Here is a 25,292-nt window from a genome sequence, read left to right as displayed (position 1 = left end):
GATCTTTATGTTCCCTCAAAATCTTGAATATCTAAAGTTTCATTTTATGTTATACGGCCATTTCTTATCATTTATAAGTGAGTTTTACATACAATATGTCAGTATTTTCCTCACCCTCCTACAAACCGGTTTCCTTAAAGGGACCATGTCCAAATTTATGTTGACATTTGTGCTGACAATGTTCTACAGCATTGTGGTGCTGCAAACACTAACAAGCACTGCACAAAGGTGCATGGCTGCACCCAGGCTCTCCCACGACTCCCTCCACATGCTTATGGAGGAGTCAGAGCACACAGGGAGAATATAAGAACATAAGAATTAGGAACAGGAGTAGGCCATCTAGCCCCTCGAGCCTGCTCCGCCATTCAACAAGATCATGGCTGATCTGGCTGTGGACTCAGCTCCACTTATCCGCCCGCTCCCCATAACCTTTAATTTCTTTATTGGTTAAAAATCTATCTATCTGTGATTTGAATACATTCAATGAGCTAGCCTCAACTGCTTCCTTGGGCAGAGAATTCCACAGATTCACAACCCTCTGGGAGAAGAAATTCCTTCTCAACTCGGTTTTAAATTGCCTCCCCCGTATTTTGAGGCTGTGCCCCCTAGTTCTAGTCTCCCTGACCAATGGAAACAACCTCTCTGCCTCTATCTTGTCTAGCCCTTTCATTATTTTAAATGTTTCTATAAGATCATCCCTCATCCTTCTGAATTCCAACGAGTAAAGACCCAGTCTACTCAATCTATCATCATAAGGTAACCCCCTCATCTCCGGAATCAGCCTAGTGAATTGTCTCTGTACCCCCTCCAAAGCTAGTATATCCTTCCTTAAGTAAGGTGACCAAAACTGCACGCAGTACTCCAGGTGCGGCCTCACTAATACCCTGTAAAGTTGCAGCAGGACCTCCCTGCTTTTGTACTCCATCCCTCTCGCAATGAAGGCCAACATTCCATTGGCCTTCCTGATTACCTGCTGCACCTGCAAACGAACATTTTGGGATTCATGCACAAGGACCCCCAGGTCCCTCTGCACCGCAACATGTTGTAATTTCTCCCCATTCAAATAATATTCCCTTTTACTGTTTTTTTTTCCAAGGTGGATGACCTCACATTTTCCGACATTGTATTCCATCTGCCAAACCTTAGCCCATTCGCTTAACCTATTTAAATCTCTTTGCAGCCTCTCTGTGTCCTCTGCACAACCCGCTTTCCCACTAATCTTTGTGTCATCTGCAAATTTTGTTGCACTACACTCTGTCCCCTCTTCCAGGTCATCTATGTATATTGTAAACAGTTGTGGTCCCAGCACTGATCCCTGTGGCACACCACTAACCACCGATTTCCAATCTGAAAAGGACACATTTATCCCGACTCTCTGCTTTCTGTTAGCCAGCCAATTCTCGATCCATGCTAATACATTTCCTCTGACTCCGCATACCTTTATCTTCTGCAGTAACCTTTTGTGTGGCACCTTATCGAATGCCTTTTGGAAATCTAAGTACACCACATCCATCGGTACACCTCTATCCACCATGCTCATTATATCCTCAAAGAATTCCAGTAAATTAGTTAAACATGATTTCCCCTTCATGAATCCATGTTGCGTCTGCTTGATTGCACTATTCCCATCTAGATGTCCCGCTATTTCTTCCTTAATGATAGCTTCTAGCATTTCCCCCACTACAGATGTTAAATTAACCGGCCTATAGTTACCTGCCTTTTGTCTGCCCCCCTTTTTAAACAGAGGCGTTATATTAGCTGGTTTCGAATCCGATGGTACCTTTCCCAGAGTCCAGAGAATTTTGGTAGATTATAACGAATGCATCTGCTATAACTTCCGCCATCTCTTTTAATACCCTCTCCTCCCTTCCCATGGGCGGAAGAGACCTCCCAGGAGATCAACACAGCTTGGTTGCACATTGTACAGGAGGGCACAAGCAGGGATGTGGTCAGGAGAACCTGGGTGCAGTGCCGCAAACGTTTCAATGATTGCAGTCGATCACAAAACGTTTGTACAAAGCCACACTCAACCTTATCCTGTTGTGCCTCTCATCACATCCCCATCACTCTGCCTTCACTACCCTACTCCTGCACATCCTTACTCACACCAACTTACCTTGCACTTCCCTCTCTATCTATATTATTACATCCCCATCTCAGTAGCCACCCCTCACACTCACCCTCATCCTAGTGCAACAAGCATACCAACCAACAACTTACGCAAATGTTCATGTAAAGTTTCTGTTAATGTGGTGTTGAAACCTTTATTTTCAACACTTTGGTGCTGAAATTCAGGCCCACCAGAAAGCTGGCACACTTATGATTTTTTTAAGTGTTTTTATCGCCGTATCGGAGGAGGTCGACTCTTGATCTTTGTCTTTGTTTTTTAAACGGCCAGGAAGTCGGTCATAATGGGGGCGGAAGTGTGGCGGTAAGTGCTGGTGAGGACAGAAGTGGAGGCGGGACAGATTCTCCGCTGTTGTCACTCTGCAGCAGAGCGGTGGTGACATCACGTATCGCCCCAGCTTTAAAGGGAAGATAATCAGCCATTATTTAGTATCGGCAGCTGGGCCACCAGGGAGGGTTTTGGCCAGGTCAAGAAGGGGTGCCACATTGCCTGTTGGCAGCCCAGCCAAACCCGGGGGCACAATAGTCTGGCTGACATGGAAGTCGGCCGGCAGAAAAAAAATGAAATAGTGACAGTGGGCCCTTGTCTTTAATGGCCACCGTGCAGCCAGGGCTCACAGTGAGAATAGAAGCTGCAGCGACAGAGAAAGCTGTCGGGGCACTGCTCGGCGTGGATTCGATTTTTCGCCGTGAATATGGACGGAGGTGGGAGGTCCTGGAGGCGCGCGCACTGATGATGCACTTCCGGCCACTCGGCAGCAGTGGGGCGGAAGTGGGAACCGGCAGGAAAAGAACCCTGCTTAATTTAGCTTGCGGTGACCTTTCGAGCAGAAATCGGCGGCCATTGGATTCCACTGCATAGCCGCCGCAAACTGGCACTTACAGGCCTTATCCGGACCCTGAATTTTGGCCCCTCTGCGTTCTTGAACAGATTTGTGTGCACCTTTGCAAGTGGCTTAGTGAGTTGCAGTGAATGGTGAGATTTAATGTCTCACCGCAATGGTGATGAGTGTGAAAGGAATGGCTTGGGAATTGTAGGGATGCTTTATGATGTTGGTGTGGGGTGGTGCCAATCTGGCACATCATGTGGCAGCCAGAGTGTGCAGTGTCAAATGAAGTCATTCTGGCTATTAGGGGTCCATCCCTGGCCTCCCGGGCAGCAATGTGCTGATGCCCTCTGTCCTGTGCAGCATCAGGTGATTGCGGAGAAGGTTTTTGGTGTTGTTATTGGTGTTGCTGGTATGCCTGGTGCTGCTAGTATTGGAGCTGATCGTGGTGGAATTCTGAGGACCAAGGTGAGAGAGTATAAGGGGTACCAATACTGATGGAATAGACGGCAGGTGAAATAGGGATGACAGAAGCGATCTGTCAATGGTGAGAGAAGTAATGAGGTCAGACTGGATGGAGACTTGTGTAAAGACCTGCAGCATGGTGAATCTGTTGTGGAAATGCAGTAAGGATGAGTTTGTCGCTGAGGGAAGATATCTCTGTGAGGTGAGAACTTTCATTGTACATTTGAAGCTGTCAACTCAATAGCTGATTCAATGGCCATGGAACTCCTGCCTCAGCTTGATAGACGTAGCCCACCTGAATTAGGTCCCCCGCTGCAAACCCGCCGCTGTGTGTTGGGTCTGCTCAGCACTGACAGACCCAACATCAGGGAAAGGCGCGTGGCTGCGGGTTTACAGCGGGATCCCGACCCACTGAGGAAAAGAAACACTTTCCCACCTGACCCACCGTTCGCGCCTACTGACCCCTTGCAAAAGCTAGCCCAAAGTAATTCTAACTCACCACAACAAAGTATAAAGTCTTTAATTAATGTATACTAATCCAACCAATTTCTTCACAGATGCAATGTAAATTCAAATGAATACACCAACCTACATGTTTTTATATCAGAGCTGTTAGACAATAACTTTCACAGAACACTTAAAAACTTAAACTAACTGGAGAACAATAATTACAAAGTTGAACAATTTACATGTATCAAGATTTTCATTAACCATATATTGTTGCTACACTAAGCTTCTTTGTCCTTGCTAAAATATATTTTTTGTAGATGGTCTATCATATCCTTTTCATTGTCTTCAAGGTATATGTCAGCTTGCAATTCCCACCTGGAAGATATAATCAAGCAATGTTTATAGCAGATTAATAGTAGTTCTTAATGCATAAATATAACCTAAAGCAAAACACTATTCATATATTTGTAAAAAATGCTTTAAAATTTAAGTAAACTGCTTCTCACCAGGCTAATATCAGCAATACTAAGTTATCAACAAGATTAGCATAACCACTAAATCTAAACTCTCACTGGTCACAAGTGCCCTCTACTGATTGACAGCTGTGTGCTTGGACAGTAGTCAATCAGATGTGAAATTATCTAAGGATTCAATGTGACTAGCTGGGACCGGACAAGTAAGGCGGGATATTAATCCCCCCAATCAAGACAGGCAGGTGAGGGTCGGTGGGTGAGGGTGGGATGTGGTTAAATTGTTAAAAATGTGAAATCCGATCCTAACTTGTCGTGAATGCGCCTACATCCGGTTAATGTTAATGAGGCTGCTTTCCTGACATTTTGGCAGCCGTTCAAATTTAACAGCTGCGAGACGGGTACCCTCCGCGATCTATAGATACCCCTCCGCGATCACCAGAACGACCCCCCACCCTGCACTTGCTGGACTGACCCTCCCATGATCGCTAGACCGCCAGACTGACCCGCCAAGAGATCTCTCCCCCCTGCGATCTCTTGCACCAACCCCCCACCATCTCTCTCTGCAGCCTTCCTTGCTGCCGTACGCCCAGCCCGCAGCCACTGAGCCCCGATATTCCCGATTGCTGGGGAACGTCCACCGTAGGTTTCCTGGCCAGCCTCGCAATCTGGCCAGCTGCCGGGTGGGAAACAGGGCAAAACATTTCTAATTAGGTCCAGCGTTAAATTCAGTAGGGCCTCTGCGCCCTGATTCCCTCCCTGTAAATATTGGGGCCGTAGTTTCCAGCTGCACGCTGACTCTTTCTATCTCAGGCATTGCTGGCCAGTTCCCTCCACCTCAGCAAATCGAAACACACAGGATGCAATATGGTTGACCTGCTGATTCTTTGGAAAAAAAATTCCAAATTCATTTCTGCATAATGCGACATGAGGTAGGAGTTGCAGTGGCACTATGTTTAAGAAGCTGTTCAAGTATGAGTTGAGGCAAGACCAAAAAATGTGATTCAGGGAGGACTTGGCCACGTTCATCACAGTATTTGATGCTGCTAGCTACTGTATTGAAATCTCAAGTTTCAGATTTGGACCTGTAAATGTTCAGAATGAAACATTAAGCCGAGTTCTTCTTTGATCTCATTAGACCGTTTTTTCCCCTCCTGCATACCACACAGTACTTCCAGGTTTAGTAATCGTACCATAATATATTTAACATTCCAAGGGCTACAGAATGCAGTAGTAAATTTAAATTGCCACAGCAGTAATTTTAATGGAGCAAGATTTTTATATTTGTTACTGCGGGAATTTCAAAGGAAGATTGGAGGCTGATTTATGTTGATATTTGTGGATTCTTTCTAACCACTCTGAGGTTGGGTACAAAGGGCAGTTAAAAGACAAACAAGTTGGTGTGCAACTGGAGTCATGTATAGACCAGACTGGGTATAAATGACAGGCTTTCCTTCCCTAAAGGACATTATTGAACTAGTTAGATTTTTATGATAATCTGGCAGCTTCATAGTCACCTTTACTGATACCAGCTTTTGATTGCCAGATTTAAAAAAAAAACTGAATTCAAATTCTCAAACTGCCATGATGGGATTTGAGCTCATGTTCTCGGGATTATTAGTCCAAGATGCTGGATTACTACACTACAGTATCTTGATTATTCAAAAATTGAGAAAAATCGCATGTTTGAAAAGGCAGTCCATTGTCAAGAGATCAGCTTTACAAGAAGTCCATGTCGAACAAACAAATACCGTAACAATTCAATCGTCGCCGTTGCATCCATTGATTACATTGGGCCACATCGAGCCATTTAGAATGAGAATCCAAAACAAGTACAAAATTTCTGCATCTTCAGCTCGGCAAAATCAATATGAATATGCCACCATACTTTTATTGCCCATTGCCAAGTACTCGTTTCTGCAGGGTTTACAGGTAAGTTGACAGGCTTGATACTCATGACATTTAGCCCATAGTGCTTTACCAAGCAAAATATTTCAAAGCAATTCACGCAACGAATCAGTCTGTATTGCAGTTATTCTGAGTCACCAACAGCAATGAGATGAATCAGTCAATCTGTTTTCAGTGGTAATGGTTGAGAAGGAAATTTTAGCCAGGTCACTAGGAGAACTTCTCAGATACTGGAACAGACAGATGGAGCTTCACTTTAATATCTCATCCGAATGATAGCATTTCTGACAATGCAGCACTGCTTCAGTATTACACTGGATATAGCTTTCCGATAATGAATATAAAAATCATTTGATGCAAATCACTAATCATTTGCAACATAACATGAAAAGTTTGGTAACTTTGGAGAAGTGCTAAAAGTTTTTGAAACAAAAATATACAAGTAAAATCATAACGACTTTTCTTGCAACAAAATTTATTTCCAAAAAATGTAAGATTTTTTTCTATAGTTGCTGCAGTAGTGTGAATAAACAAACTGTTTGGTAGAGCGGTAGTGTAGATCTGCCATAGTGAAGTTGTTCTCAATTAATTCACATATTAAATTGCAATTACTTTACCAAATGGTTGTAATCATAATTAGAATGTAAACTAATAAACACGGGGCCTTTTTAATGTTTAAATAGGTCCATATTTTGAGTAAGCCACCTGGTAAGAGATTTCAGGCAAAATAAATCAAAATACTAACACTATTTTATGGAAGTGTACATGTGCATAAAACTCTATAAAAGGATGTATTTTAAAATTGAAAACTTTTAAATTAAAGTCTGGCACATAGATCAACTTGTTTAAAGTTGTCAGCATGGCAGCTGTCCCAAATGTTCAACACATGACCATGCCATGCCATAGATATGGATGCAGGTCTCCCACAGATCGGGGCTTTCTGACAATACAATACTAAGCAGGGACAACAGGAGAGAGGAAAGGGGGAAAAAATCACGAGGATCCCACTCTTGCTGTTTTTCAACAAGAAGTGGTGGGTACTCCTGGTTATTTATCCATTCTTTCTGTTATGTATGTAAACTTGTACAGCCACCAGAGAGCTCATCCCCTGGAGTCCCAAGGGATCCCACAATCCCTTGGGAGCACAGGTACTTAAGGAGGCCTCACATGCTGGAGAGGCACTCTGGAGACCTGCAATAAAAGACGACGGTCATACTTTATTTTGAGCTCAAAGCATCCATTCTGACTCTTTATTCATATATAACAACTGGCGACGAGATACAGATGACGAACCCAACGATGCAGAGAACAGTGGGCATCCTGGAGAAATTCTCAGAGGGAGATGATTGGGAAACCTTCGTGGAACGACTCGACCAATACTTCGTGGCCAACGAGCTGGAAGGAGAAGCGAACACTGCCAAACGAAGGGCGATTCTCCTCACTGTCTGCGGGGCACCAAAGTATGGCCTCATGAAAAATCTGCTTACTCCAGCGAAATCCACAGATAAATCGTACAATGATTTGTGCACAATGGTCCGGATGCATCTGAACCTGAAGGAAAGCGTTCTAATGGCGAGGTACCGGTTCTACACCTACAAAAGGTCTGAAGGCCAGGAATTGGCGACTTATGTCGCCGAGCTAAGACGCCTTGCAGGACATTGCGAATTTGAAGGACGTTTGGAGCACATGCTCAGAGACTTTTTCGTACTTGGCATTGGCCACGAAGTGATACTTCGCAAACTTTTGACTGTAGAGACCTCAACTTTGAGTAAGGCCATAGCGATAGCCCAGGCGTTCATTGCCACCAGTGACAATACTAAGCAAATGCTGCGACAAGTACTGTGAACAAAGTGATGTTGTTTTCAAATTGCAATGTACAGGGCAAGCCACACTTGCCTACAGCTGCACGTCTACAGATGTCTCAGAGTCCACCATCAAGGATGATGAATGCAAGGCCATTAACACCTTGTTGGTGCTGCGGGGTGATCATCGTTTCCATTCATGCCGCTTCAAAGGGTACGTATAGAGAAAGAGTCAGACTGAACACTGTCAGCTCAAAGTAACGTGTGACCTTAGTCCTTTATTGCAGGTCTCCAGAGTGCCTCTCCAACCTGTGGGGCCTCCTTAAATACCCGTGCTCCCAACGGATTATGGGATCCCTTGGGACTCCAGGGGATGAGCCCTCTGGTGGCTGTACAGAGTAAATACAAGTTTACATATATAACAACACTCCCTCCCCCTCCCAAAGCCACAGTATAACTATTTACAATGTGAGTCGATTTGGGGCCCTTCTTGCCTGGTTGATCATTTTGGTGTGAAAGCTGGTATTGTTGAATCATGTGTTGGGCCCTCGCTGGGCTACTGTGCAGCTGGCCTTGCTGAGCTGCCTGGTGTGTTGGGTCCTGCTGGGCTGCTGTGGATGATGGGCTCTGCTTCGTGGTCAACCGTGGTGCCGGTTGCCACTGGTGTGTATGTTGGGGGATCAAAAAGGTAGGGTCCAAGGTGGGTTTCTCAGGTTAGTCTGTGAATCTGAGTTTGATTTGGCCCAAGTGTTTCCGGTGAATGAGTCCATTTGAAAGTTTGACCAGAAACACCCTGCTCCCCTCTTTGGCCACGACGGGGCTGGGAAGCCACTTGGGACCTTGTCCATAATTCAATACAAATACAGGATCCTTGATTTCAAACTTGCGTGACATATTTGCGCTATCATGGTATGTACTTTGTTGAAGCCGCCTGCTCTCTACCTGTTCATGTAGATCAGGGTGAACTAACGAGAACTTTGTCTTAAGTGCTCTTTTCATGAGCAGTACAGCAGGTGTGATCCCAGTGAGCGAGTGGGGTCTCGTGCGGTAGCTAAGCTGGACTCGAGATAGGCTCCGGAAGTGTCCCTGAGTTCCCACATGGTACAGGAGGAGCATAACACCCGACCGAGCTCTCCTGCCATGACTTAACCCTTAGATACACTTAAATTGGCAACAACAATGTTAAAAGTTACTGACTAATATAAAAAAGAAAAAGAAAAACTACTCACCAATCACCAGCCAATCACTTACCCCCTAGGCTGTGACGTCACCTTTCTGTTTCTTTCTACTTTTTTGCCTTCTCCCTGTAGCTGCACAAGTACGCCTTTTATAGGCCTCTGCTGATCCCCGGACTCACGCCTCACCAACGAACTCCCGACGCCTCTCGCGGCCTTTTATAGGCCTCTGCTGATCCCCGGACTCACGCCTCACCAACGAACTCCCGACGCCTCTCACGGCCTTTTATAGGCCTCTGCTGATCCCCGGACTCACGCCTCACCATGTAGGTTGAAGTCAGATCCAGCCTCGTGAACGTCTTTCCTCCTGCCAGCGTTGCAAAGAGGTCGTCGGCCTTTGGTAATGGATATTGGTCCTGCGGGGAGAAACGATTGATAGTTACTTTGTAATCGCCACAGATTCTGACGGTGCCGTCTCCCTTGAGGACTGGGACAATAGGACTGGCCCACTCATTGAACTCGATCGGTGAAATGATGCCCTCTTTGCAGCCGGTCTAGCTCGATCTCTACCTTTTCTCTGATCATGTACGGTACTGCTCTTGCCATGTAATGGATGGGTCGCGCCCCCGGGATTAGGTGAAACTGCACTTTTGCTCCTTGGAATTTCCCGATGCCTGGTTAGAACAGCGAAGGAAATTTGTTTAAGACCTGGGCACACGAAGTGTCGTCAGCAGGCGATAGCGCTCGGACGTTGTCCCAGTTCCAGCGTATCTTTCACAGCCAGTTCCTGCCAAGCAGCTTGGGACCATCACCCAGTACCACCCAGAATCGTAGCTTGTGCACTGCTCCATCGTAGGAGACCTTTATGGTAGCACTGCCGATTACGGGAATCAGTTCTTTTGTGCAAGTTCTTAGTTCCGTCCGAATTGGAGTTAAGACTGGCCTTGAGGCCACGTTGCACCACAATCTTTCGAAAGTCTTTTTGCCCATGATGGACTGGCTCGCGCCCGTGTCCAGCTCCATTGACACCAGGAGTCCATTTAGTTGAACATTCAGCATTATCGGGGGACAATTCGTGGTGAATGTGTGCACCCCATGAACCTCTGCCTCCTCGGTCTGAGGCTCTGGTTCGTCGTGATCCTCCGTGGATCTGTCCTCCTCTGGTGGTTTGCAGGATTTGCAGCTCACCTGCACATATGTTGGAGGTGTCCCATTGTTCCACAGCCCTTGCAAATGTAACCTATGAATCGGCATGAATGGAAACAATGATCACCCCCGCAGCACCAACAAGGTGTTAATGGCCTTGCATTCATCACACTTCCTGGCCTTCAGACCTTTTGTAGGTGTAGAACCGGTACCTCGCCATCAGAACGCTTTCCTTCAGGTTCAAATCCTCTCGGACCAGTGTGCACAAATCATCATACGATTTCTCCGTGGGTTTCGTTGGAGTGAGTAGATTCTTCATGAGGCCATACGTTGGTGCCCCACAGACGGTGAGGAGGATTGTCCTTCATTTGGCAGTGTTCTCTTCTCCATCTAGTTCGTTAGCCACGACGTATTGGTCGAGTCGCTCCACAAAATTTTCCCAATCATCTCCCTGCGAGAATTTCTCCAGGATGCCCACTGTTCTCTGCATCTTTGGGTTCGCTATCTGTATCTCGTCGCCAGTTATGTATGGAGAAAGAGTCAGACTGAACACTGTGAGCTCAAAGTAACGTGTGACCTTAGTCTTTTATTGCAGGTCTCCAGCGTGCCTCTCCAAGCTGTGAGGTCTCGTTAAATACATGTGCTCCCAAGGGATTATGGGATCCCTTGGGACTCCAGGGGATGAGCCCTCTGGTGGCTGTGCAGAGTAAATACAAGTTTACATATACAACAGTTTGCAGGGCTGTGGAACATTGGGACACCTCCAACATATGTGCAGGCGAGCTGCAAACCCTGATAACTCTGCAAAGCACCATGTTGCAGAGGAGGACAGATCCACGGCGGAACACGATGAACCAGAGCCTCAGAACGAGGAGGTAGAGGTACATGGGGTGCACACATTTACCACAAAGTGTCCCTGAACGTTGAATTAAATGGAGTCTCGGTGTCAATGGAGCTGGACACCGGCATGAGCCAGTCAATTATGAGCAAAAAGACTTTCGAAAAATTGTGGTGCAGCACGGCCTCAAGGTCAGTCTTGACTCCCATTCGCACAAAACTGAGAACTTACACAAAGGAACTGATTCCCATAATCGGCAGTGCCACTGTAAAGGTCTCCTACGATGGAGCGGTGCACAAGCTACCATTCTGGGTGGTACCGGGGCATGGTCCCACATTGCTCGGCAGGAGCTGTCTGGGAAAGATACGTTGGAACTGGGACGATGTCCAAGCACTCTTGTCCGTTGACAACACTTCGTGTGCCCAGGTCTTAAACACGTTCCCTTTGCTGTTCGAACCAGGCATCGGGAAGTTCCAAGGAGCAAAAGTGCAGATCCACCTAATTCCGGGGGCGCGACCCATCCATCACAAGGCCAGAGCAGTACCGTACATGATGAGAGGAAGGGTAGAGATCGAGCTGGACCGGCTGCAACGAGAGGCCATCATTTCGCCGATTGAATTCAACGAGTGAGCCAGTCCGATTCTTCCAGTCCTCAAGAGAGACAGCACCGTGAGAATCTGTGGTGATTACAAAATAACTATCAATCCTTTCTCCCTGCAGGATCAATACCCACTACCAAAGGCAGACGACCTTTTTGCGATGCTGGCGTGAGGAAATACGTTCACGAAGCTGGACTTGACCTCGGCCTACATGACGCAGGAGCTGGAGGAATCATCAAAGGGCCTCACCTGTATCAACACGCACAAAGGTCACCATTTATAACAGATGCCCGTTTGGAATTCGATCAGCCGCGGCGATATTCCAGAGAAACATGGAAAGCTTTCTGAAATTGGTCCCGCGCACCGTGGTCTTCCAGGACGACATCTTGGTTACAGGTCGAGACACAGTCGAGCATCTGCAGAACCTGAAGGATGTTCTTAATTGACTCAACCATGTGGGGCTCAGGCTGAAATGCTTGAAATGCGTTTTCCTGGCGCCTGAAGTGGAGCTGCTGGGGAGAAGAACCTCGACGGACGACATCAGGCCCACTGATTCGAAGACGGAGGCAATCGAGAACGCACCGAGGCCACAGAACATGATGGAGCTGCGGTCGTTTCTAGGACTCCTGAACTACTTTGGTAACTTCTTACCGGGTCTCAGCACACTGTTAGAACCATTGCACGCCTTACTGCGTAAAGGAGATGAATGGGTATGGGGCAAAAGCCAAGAAAATGCCTTGGTAAAAGCTAGAAAATTGTTATGCTCAAACAAATTGCTTGTGTTGTATGATCAATGTAAGCGTTTGGTACTAGCATGTGATGTGTCATCATATGGTGTCGGGTGTGTATTGCAACAAGCTAATTAATCTGGCAAATTACAACTGGTTGCTTTTGCATCCTGAAGGCTGTCTAAAGCTGAGAGAGCCTACAGCATGATTGAAAAAGAAGCGTTAGCGTGTGTCTAAAGAAAATGCATCAATAGCTGTTTGGGCTAATATTTGAATTGGAAACGGACCATAAGCCACCAATATCCCTGTTTTCCGAGAGCAAGGGGATAAATATGAATGCATCGGCCCGCATCCCGAGATGGGCGCTCACGTTGTCCGCATACAATTACGCCATCCGCCACAGGCCAGGCACAGAAAACTGTGACGATGCTCTCAGTTGGTTGCCATTGCCCACCACGGGGGTGGAAATGGCGCAGCCCATAGATTTAGTCATGGTTATGGAAGCATTTGAGAGTGAGCAATCACCCGTCACAGCCCGACAGATTAGAACATGGACGAGCCAGGACCCCTTACTGTCCCTGGTAAAAAATTGTGTGCTTCATGGGACCTGGTCCAGTGTCCCAGTGGAAATCCAGGAAGAGATAAAGACGTACCAATGGTGCAAAGATGAAATGTCTATCCAGGCCTTCTGTGGGGCAATCGGGTAGTGGTCCCCAAGAAGGGTAGAGACACCTTCATCAGTGACCTCCACAGTACCCACCCAGGGATTGTAATGATGAAAACGATAGCCAGATCCCATGTGTGGTGGCCCGGTATCGATGCGGACTTAGAGTCCTGCGTGCACAAATGTAACACATGCTTGCAGTTAAGCAATGCACCCAGGGAGGCGCCACTAAATTTATGGTCTTGGCCCCCCAAACCATGGTCCAGAGTCCATGTCAACTATACAGGCCCCTTTTTGGGTAAAATGTTCCTTGTGGTTGTAGAAGCGTACTCCAAATGGATTGAATGTGAGATAATGTCAGCAAGCACATCTGCTGCCACCTTTGAAAGCCTGCGGGTCATGTTTGCCACGCACGGACTACCTGATGTCCTTGTGAGCGACAACGGGCCATGTTTTACCAGTGCCGATTTCAAAGCGTTCATGACCAGTAACGGGATCAAACATGTTACATCTGCCCCGTTCAAACCGGCATCCAATGGACAGGCAGAGAGAGCAGTGCAAACTATCAAGCAAAGCTTGAGGAGGGTAACTGAAGGCTCACAGCAGACTCGCCTATCCCGAGTTCTGCTTAGCTATCGCACGAGACTCCACTCGTTCAGTGGGATTCCACCTGCTGAACTGCTCATGAAAAGGGTACTTAAGACAAGGCTCTCGTTAGTTCACCCTGATCTACATGAACAGGTAGAGAGCAAGTGGCTTCAACAAAGTACATATCATGATAGTGCTAATGTGTCACGCGAAATTGAAATCAATGATCCTCTATTTGTATTGAATATGGACAAGGTCCCAAGTGGCTTCCCAGCACTATTGTGGCCAAAGAGGGGAGCAGGGTGTTTCGGGTCAAACTTTCAAATGGACTCATTCACTGAAAACACTTGGACCAAATCAAACTCAGATTCACGGACTATCCTGAGCAACCAACTTTGGACCCTACCTTCTTTGACCCCCCAACATACACACTAGCGGCAACTGACACCGCGGTTGGCCACGAAGCAGAACCCATCCCCCGCAGTAGTCCAGCAAGGCCAGCTGCACAGCAGCCCAGCGAAGATCCAACAAACGATTCACCAAAACCAGCATTCGCACTGAGACAATCAACCAGGGAAAGAAAGGCCCCAGATTGACTCACCTTGTAAACAGTTACACTGTTGACTTTGGGGAGGCGGGGGGGGGAAGTGTTGTTATGTATGTAAACTTGTATATATCTTGTTGTACAGCCACCAGAGGGCTCATCCCCTGGAGTCCCAAGGGATCCCACAATCCCTTGGGAGCACAGGTACTAAGGAGGCCTCACAGGTTGGAGAGGCACTCTGGAGACCTGCAATAAAAGACTAAGGTCACACTTCACTTTGAGCTCACAGTATCCAGTCAGACTCTTTATTCATATATAACACTTTCAGCAAAGCCTCGGGCGAGAAGCAACCGACAAGGACACAAAGTGGAGAAAGGGTGGATAAAGGGGAACCAGTGGATGTGGTGTATTTGGACTTCCAGAAGACATTTGACAAGGTGGCACATAAAAGGTTACTGCACAAGTTAAAGTTCACGGGGTTGGCGGTAATATATTAGCATGGATAGAGGATTGGCTAACTACAGAAAACAGAGAGTTCATTCTCAGGTTGGCAATCAGTAACTAGTGGGGTGCCGCAGGGACCAGTGCTGGGACCCCAACTATTTACAATCTATATTAACGACTTGGAAGAAAGGACCGAGTATGACGTAGCCAAGTTTGCTGACGATACAAAGATGGAAGGAAAAGCAATGTGTGAGGAGGACATAAAAAATCTGCAAAAGGACATAGACAGGCTAAGTGAGTGGGCAAAAATTTGGCATATGGAATATAATGTTGGAAAGTGTGAGGTCATGCACTTTGGCAGAAAAAAATCAAAGAGCAAGTTATTATTTAAATGGAGAAAAATTGCAAAGTGCTGCAATACAGCGAGACTTGGGAGTACTTGTGCATGAAACACAAAAGGTTAGTATGAAGGTACAGCAAGTGATCAGGAAGGCCAATGGAATCTTGTACTTTATTGCAAAGGGGATGGAGTATAAAAGCAGGGAATGCTTGCTACAGTTATACAGGGTATTGGTGAGGCCACACCTGGAATACTGCGCACAGTTTTGGTTTCCATATTTACGAAAGGATGTACTTGCTTTGGAGTCAGTTCAGAGAAGGTTCACTAGGTTGATTCCGGAGATGAGGGGGTTGACTTATGAGGAAAGATTGAGGAGGTTGGGCCTCTACTCATTGGAATTCAGAAGAATGAGAGGTGATCTTATCGAAACGTATAAGATTATGAGGGTGCTTGACAAGGTGGATTCTGAGAGGATATTTCCACTGATAGGGGAGACTAGAACTAGGGGCCATAATCTTAGAATAAGGGGCCGCCCATTTAAAACTGAGATGAGGAGGAATTTCTTCTCTCAGGGTTGTAAATCTGTAGAATTCGCTGCCTCACAGAGCTGTGGAAGCTGGGTCATTGAATAAATTTAAGACAGAGATAAACAGTTTCTCAACCGATAAGGGAATAAGGGATTATGAGGATCGGGCAGGGGAGTGGACCTGAGTCCATGATTGGATCAGCCATGATCATATTAAATGGCGGAGCAGGCTCGAGGGGCCATATGGCCTACTCCTCCTCCTATTTCTTATGTTCTTATGTTCTAAAAATCCGTGTATTTTACATGTTGTGACTTTTTTTGGAGAATTTCAATTGTCAAGCAAGGATAGGATTCAAACTCAGTGATAGTTATAGTGCACACATGCACTCCTTCTGAATAAATACAAATTCTCAATGTGTGGGGTGTGCTTAACTGGTGTGATGTAAGATATATCCAGATGGGTTGTGGTGATGGGAAAGCAAAAATGTTCCAAACTTATCAACTGTTGCCTGATGTTGTGAATACAAAGCAGGGTGTGTCTGACATACTTGACTGAGTTCGTCAATGAAATAACGGAGAGAGTTAATGAAGGTAATGCAGTTGATGTGTGTATGAGCTTTCAGAAAGCATTTGATAAAGTGGCACACAATAGATTTGTTAGCAAAAAAAAGCCCATGGGATTAAAGGGGCAGTGACAGCATGGATACAAAATTGGCTCAGAGACAGAAAGTAGAGTAGTGGTGAACGGTCGTTTATCAGACTGGAGGGAAATATAAACTGGTGTTCTCCAGACGTCGGTGTTAGGACCACTGATCTTGATACATATTAATGACCATGAATTGGGTATAGTTCGCAGATGACGCAAAGCTTGGAAATGTAATAAGCAGTGAGGAGGACAGTAGCAGACTTTAGGAGGACATAGACAGACAGTTGAAATGGGCAGACACATGGCAGATGAAATCTAATGCAGACTAATGTGAAGTAATGGGCCTGAAATTCTGGCCTCACCGGGTTCGTATGGAATGTGTACAGACCCGACGACGGCCCACAAAAGCTGTTTTTTGGCGCGCAATGCTCATGCGCCAAAATCCGGCTTTTCCAATCTGTCAAGTTCTGGCTTGACAGATCCAACATGTCTCGGCAGCAAGGACTTTCGCATGGGCAAAATTGCACTATTTGCCCATCTCTTGCCCAGCGAATGTCCTTCAAACTCTTGCGCCTGGTAAAAGCAGGCGCATAGCCTACTTTTAGCAGTGTAAGAGTTTTAAAACATAGAAAAAACATAGAAAAATAAAATTTCAAACCACATTTTTCTGTTTAAAAACCCTACCCACTAAGGTAATTTTATATATTTTTTGTAACACATTTATTAACTTTAATTTAAATTAATGTTAAATATGTGATTTTTTTCCTATTTTTTATTTATGTTTTGATGTTTGGTGGGAGTGTTTCTCATTCATAATAATGAGAACTCCTACTTACGGAGTTCCCATTATTATGAATGAGAATACTTTACCTTGATTGGCTGTCCAGTGCCATGTAACTCCAGCTTCTCCCTGCGCATCTGCAAGATGTGAACGTGTTCGAACGCGCAGGGAAAGGAGGCCTCCGACCGGGATCGCTGGAGGGTGTAGCAGCAAAAGGTAGGTGCGGATCTTTTTTACTATTTTCTGGCGAACGCCCGCGGGAAGCCCAGCATCGGGATTTCAGGGCCAAGTAATACATTGTGGAAGAGAAAATGAAGAGAGGCTGTATAAATTAAATCGTACCATTTTAAAGGGGGTGCAGGAACAGAGAGACAAACACAAATCTTTGAAGGTGACAGGGCAAGTTGATAAGGCTATTAAAAAAGCATATAGGATCCTTGGCTTTATAAATAGAGACATAGGCTGGAATTTTCCAGGGGTCAGTGGGTGGGATCGGTGGCGGGTCGGGTGGGAAATTTGATTTTTTTTTTTGACAGCGAGTCCAATGGCGCGTCTATGATCTGGAATCGGACCCAACCCACAGAGGCGGGAGACCCAATTAAAGCAATTATTGGCTTGTTGACAGATCCTTAATAATGGTTTTAACTTTACCTTTTAACTTTAACTGCTCACCCACAGGGTCCATGCAGCTAATGGACCACGTCTTTAACCTGAGGCGGGAGTTGAATTGCCATTGAATCAGCTGATTAGTTGATAGCTTGAAATGTACTATAAAAGCTCCCACTTCACAGCTGTTCACTTTCCAAGCACAGAAGTTATTGCTTACTCCATTTGGAACACAGATTGAGCTTTATGCAGGCTGCAAGTGTTTGGAGCAAACTCTCCATCCAGTGTCACCTCATTGGAACAACCTCTCACACCATTGACAGATCGCTTCTGCCATCTCAACTTCACCTGCCATCTATTCCATCAGCATGGGTACCATTTATACAGTTTCACCTTGGTCCTCAGAATATGACCATGATCAGCCCCAACACTAGCAGCACCAGGCACACCAGCAGTACCAACAACAACACCAACCTTCTCCGCAATCATCTGATGCTGCACAAGACAGAGGGCATCAGCACCCGAGCTTATTGTTGCTCGGGATGCCAGCGATGGCCTAGAATGGCCACATTTACTTCATTTGACACTGTACACCCTGGCTGCCATATGATGTGCCAGGTTGGTACCACCCCATACCAACACCATAAAGCATGTCTACAATGTCCAAGCTATTCCTTTCACAATCATCACCATTGTGGGGGGTACCGTTATGTCTCACCATTTACTGCAACCCACTAAGCCACTTCCAAAGGTGTACACAAATCTGTTCATGAAAGGAAAGTGTTAAAAATAAAGGTTTCAATGTTTGACACCACATTTACAGAAACTTTACATGAACATTGGATAAAACACCCAAGTGGCTACCCTTGTGTGTTGTTAGTTGGTATAATTGCACTAGGTTGAGGGCCTGATCTTCAAACACTCTTTTCCTCAGGTGGCCGAAGGCTGCATTAGCACACTGGAGGCGGTGTTGAATCTCGTCGTCAATGTCTGCTCTTGTTGATAAGAGGCTCCCGAGGTATGGGAAATCCCGAGGTCTTCAGGGCTGTAGTAACAATGGTCTCCTGTATGGCTCAGAGACATGGACCATGTACAGTAGACACCTCAACTCACTGGAGAAATACCACCAACGATGTCTCCGCAAGATCCTACAAATCCCCTTGGAGGACAGACGCACCAACATTACCGTCCTCGACCAGGCCAATATCCCCAGCATTGAAGCACTGACCACACTTGATCAGCTCCGCTGGGCAGGCCACATTGTCCGCATGCCAGACACAAGACTCCCAAAGCAAGCGCTCTACTCGGAACTCCTTCACGGCAAACGAGCCAAAGGTGGGCAGATGAAACGTTACAAGAGCACCCTCAAAGTCTCCCTGATAACGTGCAACATCCCCACTGACACCTGGGAGTTCTTGGCCAAAGACTGCCCGAAGTGGAGGAAGTGCATCAGGGAGGGCGCTGAGCACCTCGAGTCTTATCATCGAAAGCATGCAGAAATCCAATACAGGCAGCGGAAAGAGCATGCGGCAAACCTGTCCCACCCTCAACAACTATCTGTCCTACCTGTGACAGGGACTGTGGTTCTCGTATTGGACTGTTCAGCCACCTAAGGACTCATTTTAAGAGTGGAAGCAAGTCTTCCTCCATTCCGAGGGACTGCCTATGATGATGACTAAGATGAGGGTGAGTGTGAGAGGTGGCTAGTGTGATGGGAATATGATAATGTAGATAGAGAGAGTGGGATGGGTGATGGTGCAAGGTAAGTTGGTGTGAGTAAGGATGTGCAGGAGTAGGGTAGGGAAGACAGAGCGATGGGGATGTGATCAGATGCACAGCAGATGAAGGTAAATGTGGCTTTGTACTCATGTTTCCTGATCTAATGAAATAATTAAAAGGTTTGCACTACTGCACCCGGCTCCTCCTGACGACATCCCTGCTTGTGACCTCCCGTGCAATGTGCAACCAGGCTGTGTTGGTCTCCTAGTGAGGTCTCTTTTGCCCATCGGAAGGGAAGAGGACCTCCCTGCATGCTCTGACTCCCTCCATAAGCATTTTAATGTTGTAGAACACTGATAGGACAAACATCAAAAGTCAGGTGGTCATGGTCCCTTTATGGAAATTGGCTCAAGACACGTCATGAATGACGTCACTAGACCTGCACCATCTAATTGGGCCGGGAAATGCGCTGTGCAGGCTTAACAAGACCCTTTGAGGTAAGTTCATTTTCGGCAGCAGATGGAACCAGCAGCAAGGCTGCGACCCACCATGGACACTGGCTGCACTGGACTCGCCGAGGTGAGTAAAATCTCGGCCATAGAGTACAAAAGCAAGGAAGTTATGGTAAACCTTTTTAAATCACTGGTTAGGTCTCAGATAGAGTATTGTGTCCAAGGCTGGGCACCGCACCTTAGGAAGAATGTCAAAGCCTTGGAGAGGGTGCAGACGAGATTTACCAGAATGGTACCAGGGATAAGGGACTTCGGTTATGTCGAGAGACTAGTGATCTGGCATTGTTCGCCTTCGAACAGAGAACATTAAGGGGAGATTTAATAGAGGTGTTCAAAATTATAAGGTGTTTTGATGGAGTAGATAGGGAGAAACTGTTTTCACTAGCAAGAGGGGCCGGTCGGTAACCAGAGGACACAGATTTAAGATATTTGGCAAAATATCCAGTGTGGAAATCAAGATAATGTTTTTAATGCAGCAAGTTGTTATAATCTGGAATACATTACCTGAAAGGGTGATGGAAGCAAATGCAATCGTAATTTTCAACAGGTAATTGGATATATACTTGTAAAGGAGAAATTTGCAGGACTGGAGAGTGGATCTAATCGGATAGCTTGTTCAAAGAACTGGCATGGACATGGGCCGAATGTCTTCCTTCTGTGCTGTATGATTCTATGAATGGAATTGGGAACTATCACAGAGGTACGGATCTGTGGTTGCATTCAAAAAGTGCACTCACAGAAGCAGGGGGGTAGATTTTATGTATTAGCACTCAGAGTACAGAGCTGTACATGACAGAAACACAGTGGAAATTCAAGCACAGAGGTCAGCATGCTAAACATATTTCTCTATCCAATAAAAATGTAATTAACTTAATGGATAGAAAAGTGAAGGAAGAGAGAGACAGGGTTGAAGTAGGAAGGCAAGAAAGTGCAATGTGGAGGAGGAAAGCAAAGCAGATAAATTAAGGCGAGCATGGCAGATAAGCAAAGGAGAATGACAAAGGAGGAGAGGTAAAGAAAAGGAAAATGAGACAGAAAAAAAGCAAAAGTGAAGAACAGAGAGAAAAATAGATAATTATGATATCAATGTACATTTGGAAATATTTTTAAAAGATGTATCAGATTTTTTAAATGGATTTGTGCTCAGGATGTGAGCTGTACTTCTGGTGCCCAAAGCTTGTTAACCTGAGACTCTGGTGGTGGGTCTTCTCCTTGACAGCTACAGTCCTTGAGCTCGGTTCTCCTTTAATGGCGTTAGGTACAACAACAACAATATAGCACCAGTAATGCAGTAAAACGTCCCAAGGCGCTTCTCTTAGGCAGTCCCTCGGAGTTGAGTATGACTTGCTTCCACACTAATATGTGTTCTCAGGCGCTTCACAGGAGTGTTGTCAACAAAAAAAAAATTGACACCAAGTCATATGAGGAGATATGAGGGCAGATGACCAAAAGTTTGGTTGAAAAGGTAGGTTTTAAGGAGAGTCGTAAAAGAGAAAAAAGAAGTAGAGAGGCAGAGAGATTTAGGGAGGGAATTCCAGAGCATAGGACCTAGGCAGCTGAAGGCACAACTGCCAATGGTGGAACATTTAAAAACGGGGATGTTCAAAATTCCAGAATAGGTGGAGTACAGAGGTCTAGGGGGATTATAGGGCTGGAGGAGATTACAGACATAGGGAGGGGAGAGACCATGGAGGGATTTGAAAACAAGAATGAGAATTTAAAAATCAAGGCATTGCTTAACTGGGAGCCAATGTAGGTCAGCAAGCATAGGGGAGATGGGTGAGCGGGACTTGGTGCGAGTTAGCACACGGACAGCAGAGTTTTGAATGACCTCAAGTTTATGGAGGGTAGAACTAGGGAGGCAGGCCAGGAGTGCATTGGAATAGTCCAGTCTAGAGGTGATAAAGGCATGGATGAGGGTTTCAGCAGCAGATAAGTTGAAGTAAGGGCTGAGACGGGCGATATTACGAAGGTGGAAATGGGCGGTGTTAGTGCTACAACGGATAAGGTAGGAAGCTCAATTCGTGATCAATTATAACACCAAGGTTACGAACAGACTTGGTCAGCCTCAGACAGTTGCTGGGAGAGAGATCGAATCAGTGGAAAGGGAATGGAGTTTGTGGCAAGAACTGAAGACAATGGCTTCGGTCTTACTGATATTTAGTTGGAGGAAATTTCTACACATCCAGTGCTGGATGTCAGACGAGCAGTTTGATAGTATAGAGATGGTGGAGAGTTTGAAAGAGGTGAAGGAGAAATAGAGCTGGATATCATCAGCGTACATGTGAAAACTCACAATGTGTTGCCAGATGATGTCACCAAGAGGCAACATGTAGATGAGAAAAAGGAGGGGCCAAGAATAGATCCTTGGGGGACACCAGAGGTGACAGTGCAGGATTGGGAAGAGAAGCTATTGCAGGTGATTCTATGGTTATGGTTGGAAAGATAGGAATAAAACCAGGTGAGTGCAATCCCATCCAGCTGGATGACGGTAGAGAAGCATTGGAGCAGAATTTTGTGGTCAACTGTGCCAAAGGCTGCAAACAGGTCCAGAAGAACGAGAGGGATAGATTATCTTTATCGCACTCAATTAGGATGTAATTTGTGACCTTGGAAGGGGGGGGTGCGGAAGCCTGTTTGGAGGGATTCAAACAAGGAGTTCTGGGAAAGATGGCCATGGATTTGGGAGGCAACAACATGTTCAAGAACTTTGGAGTGGAAATAGAGGCTGGAGATGGGGCAATAGTTTGCAAGGACTGAGTGGTCGAGGATTGTGTTTTTGAGGAGAGGAGTGGTGATGGCAGATTTGAAGGAAAGGGGGACAATACCAGAGTAGGGAGCCAGGAAAAAAAGTTGGGTTGTCAGCAATTTAGTGGGAATAGGATCAAGAGAGCAGGAAGTTGGTCTAATTGACAAGATGAGCTTTGAAAGGGAAAGAGGGGAGATAGGAGAGAAATTAGAAAAATATGCACATTTATGGTTAGGCAGGGGGAAAACAGAGAGGAAGTAAGGTCCGTTGGGCTAGGGGGAGGGAAGGAATTGAAAGCAGAAGCAGTTGAACAGACAGAAGCCTCACCATGCTCTTGAACAGGAGCAGCAGGAAACATGAAAGAGCAGGAGGAGGATGATTCACATCAGTCAGCAAGAGCAAATCCATTGCTCCAGCCAAGGAAATATTCATGACCACCTTATTGCTTGAGGAAGGGGGAGATCGGAAAGAAATTAGAGAAATATGAAAATTTAGGGTTAGGACAGGGGGAAAACTGAGAGGAAGTAAGGACCGGTGGGCTGGAGGAGGGAGGGAATTGAAAGCAGAAGCAGTTGAACGGATGTTACTGATCTTTTGAACAAAGAAGTCCATGAGCTCCTCACATTTATTGTTGGAGCTGAGGGAGGAGGAGGCAGGTGAAGGTGTTCTGAGAAGACAATTAGTGGTGGAGAAGAGAAGCCTGGTATCATTTTTGCCTTCTTAGAATAGTGGGTGCTTTTAGTGATGGAGAGCAGGACCTGGTGGTGCTTTATATGATCTGGCCAAATCTGGTTATGGATGATTAGGTTAGTTGTCCGCCAAAGAGGTTCAAGTCTGCATCCCTTGGACTTAAGGGAGCAGAGATATGGGGTATACCAGGAGGAATGACTAGGGTGAGAAAGTGCAATAATTTTAATGGGGATAAGGGCACCAACGGTGGATGAGAGAGTGTGATTTAGTAAGTCAGTAGTTGCAGAGCTGTCATGGAGAATAGTAGACCAAAGACTAGGTAGTTGGGAATTCGAAAGGGACTTGAGGGAGAGTTTTTTCCAGAGGTGGATACGAAAAGAAGTGGGTTGAGGAGGGGGAAGGGGAATATGGGTAGAGAGTGATAAGGAAATGGTTGAAGATTGCCTGATCAGAAATGGTTAAGGAGGGGATAGCGAGGCCAAATGAGATGATAAGATCGAGGGGATGGCCATGTATATGGGTAGGGGAGTTGACATGAAGGGAGAGATTAAGGGAGGAAAGTAGGGTAGTGAACTCAGAGGAGAGGGAGCAAGATGAGTTGAGATGGAGGTTGAAATCAGCGAGGATGAGAAGTCGCTTGGTGCAGAGGCAGAGGGAGGAAAGCAGGGAAGATATCTCATTGAGAAAATTGATGTGGTATTTGAGTGAGGGACAGTACAGAATAAGGATTTTAAAAGAGAGACGTGAGGGATGGAACAAGGTGAGATGCTCAAAGGAGGAGAAGTTGCCGGTGGAGTAGGGAGACAGATCAAGGTGTGATTTAGATATAAAGGCTACGTCATCCTGAGGCGGAGAAGCACTTTAAAAAAAACAGTAGGTGCGCCCCATTTGGGGCGAGGCTCAATTTCAGCCCCTTAAGTCCAGATTCAACAAGCTGAAATTCTATACACACCATCAACATTATGTAAAATTTGTAAATGTAGGCATTTTTGTGCCTTAGATGATCAATTCACTCTATCAGTCATGCTTGGGTATAAACAGGTTCCTAGTCAAAGTCTGTTCATGACAAACGAATAATCAGTTTTACAGGCTACAAGTGTGGAGATGCAAGAAACTAGCAAAATATGGATTAATAACAGAATGCTTGGTTAAGAATGAATAGAGTGATAGATAGGTACAAAGATAATCATCTGCACTTTATTTGACCAGATGATATAAAAACATTGTCCATAAAAATGCTTACCAAACAGCTAACTTACTAAATGATCTGCAGATACTTGTCACTCAGAGGTATACGGGTGCATAAGATATACTGACAGACATTCAATGGTTGCTCAGACAAGCATAATTGCTCCATACAGCTTTATTTGAATATGAATGAAGAATGCAGATTTATTGCTCATCAACCATCAGGAAAGATTGGTAACTATTTGTAAGGCACTGAACCCCTCATCCTACAGAGGTGTTGGGTCACATCCATAATTTCCAAGTGTAAAAAGCCCCAATCCAGATGCAATTCTGAATCTTAGGGCTGGATTTTCTCGGGTCCCCCCCTCTGCACCGTTGAAGATGGTGGAGAATCCAGAAGTTCGGGTTTCCTGGCACGCTGTGGATACCCGGGGGGAGGAAAGCGTGAGATCGATCCCTGGGGGGTCCGATCCCTGACCCCGGGGAGGGGCAGGCTGATGGTGGGGGTGCTTGTTCACTGTTGATTGCACAGTGTTTAGTTTCTTTTATAATTCCTAGAATCATAGAATTTAATTGAATGGTTACAGCACAGAAGGAGGCCATTCGGCCCATCGAGCCTGTGCCAGCTCTCTGCAAGAGCACTCCAGCTTGTCCCACTCCCCTGCCCCTTCCCCGTAGCCCTGCATTTTTTTTCCTTCAGATACTTATCCAATTCCCTTTTGAAAGCCATGATTGAGTCTGCCTCCACCACCCTTTTAGG

General features: G+C 45.8%; 1 protein-coding gene across 1 annotated transcript in view; it reads right to left on the bottom strand.

The window, feature by feature from the left end:
* Positions 1 to 3,966: 3,966 nt before the first annotated feature.
* kiaa0825 (KIAA0825 ortholog) overlaps positions 3,967 to 25,292 on the bottom strand; it is a 769,133-nt gene continuing 747,807 nt past the window's right edge. The window contains exon 20 of the mRNA XM_070884909.1: positions 3,967 to 4,244. Within this exon, the coding sequence (XP_070741010.1) occupies positions 4,148 to 4,244 (97 nt within the window). The 3' untranslated portion in view covers positions 3,967 to 4,147. The remainder of the gene's footprint in view (positions 4,245 to 25,292) is intronic.

Source organism: Pristiophorus japonicus, chromosome 1 (genome assembly GCF_044704955.1).
Source record: "Pristiophorus japonicus isolate sPriJap1 chromosome 1, sPriJap1.hap1, whole genome shotgun sequence".
NCBI lineage: Eukaryota > Metazoa > Chordata > Chondrichthyes > Pristiophoridae > Pristiophorus > Pristiophorus japonicus.
The sequence above is the reverse complement of the archived record's forward strand: the minus strand, read 5'-3'. Positions and strand labels throughout refer to the sequence as shown.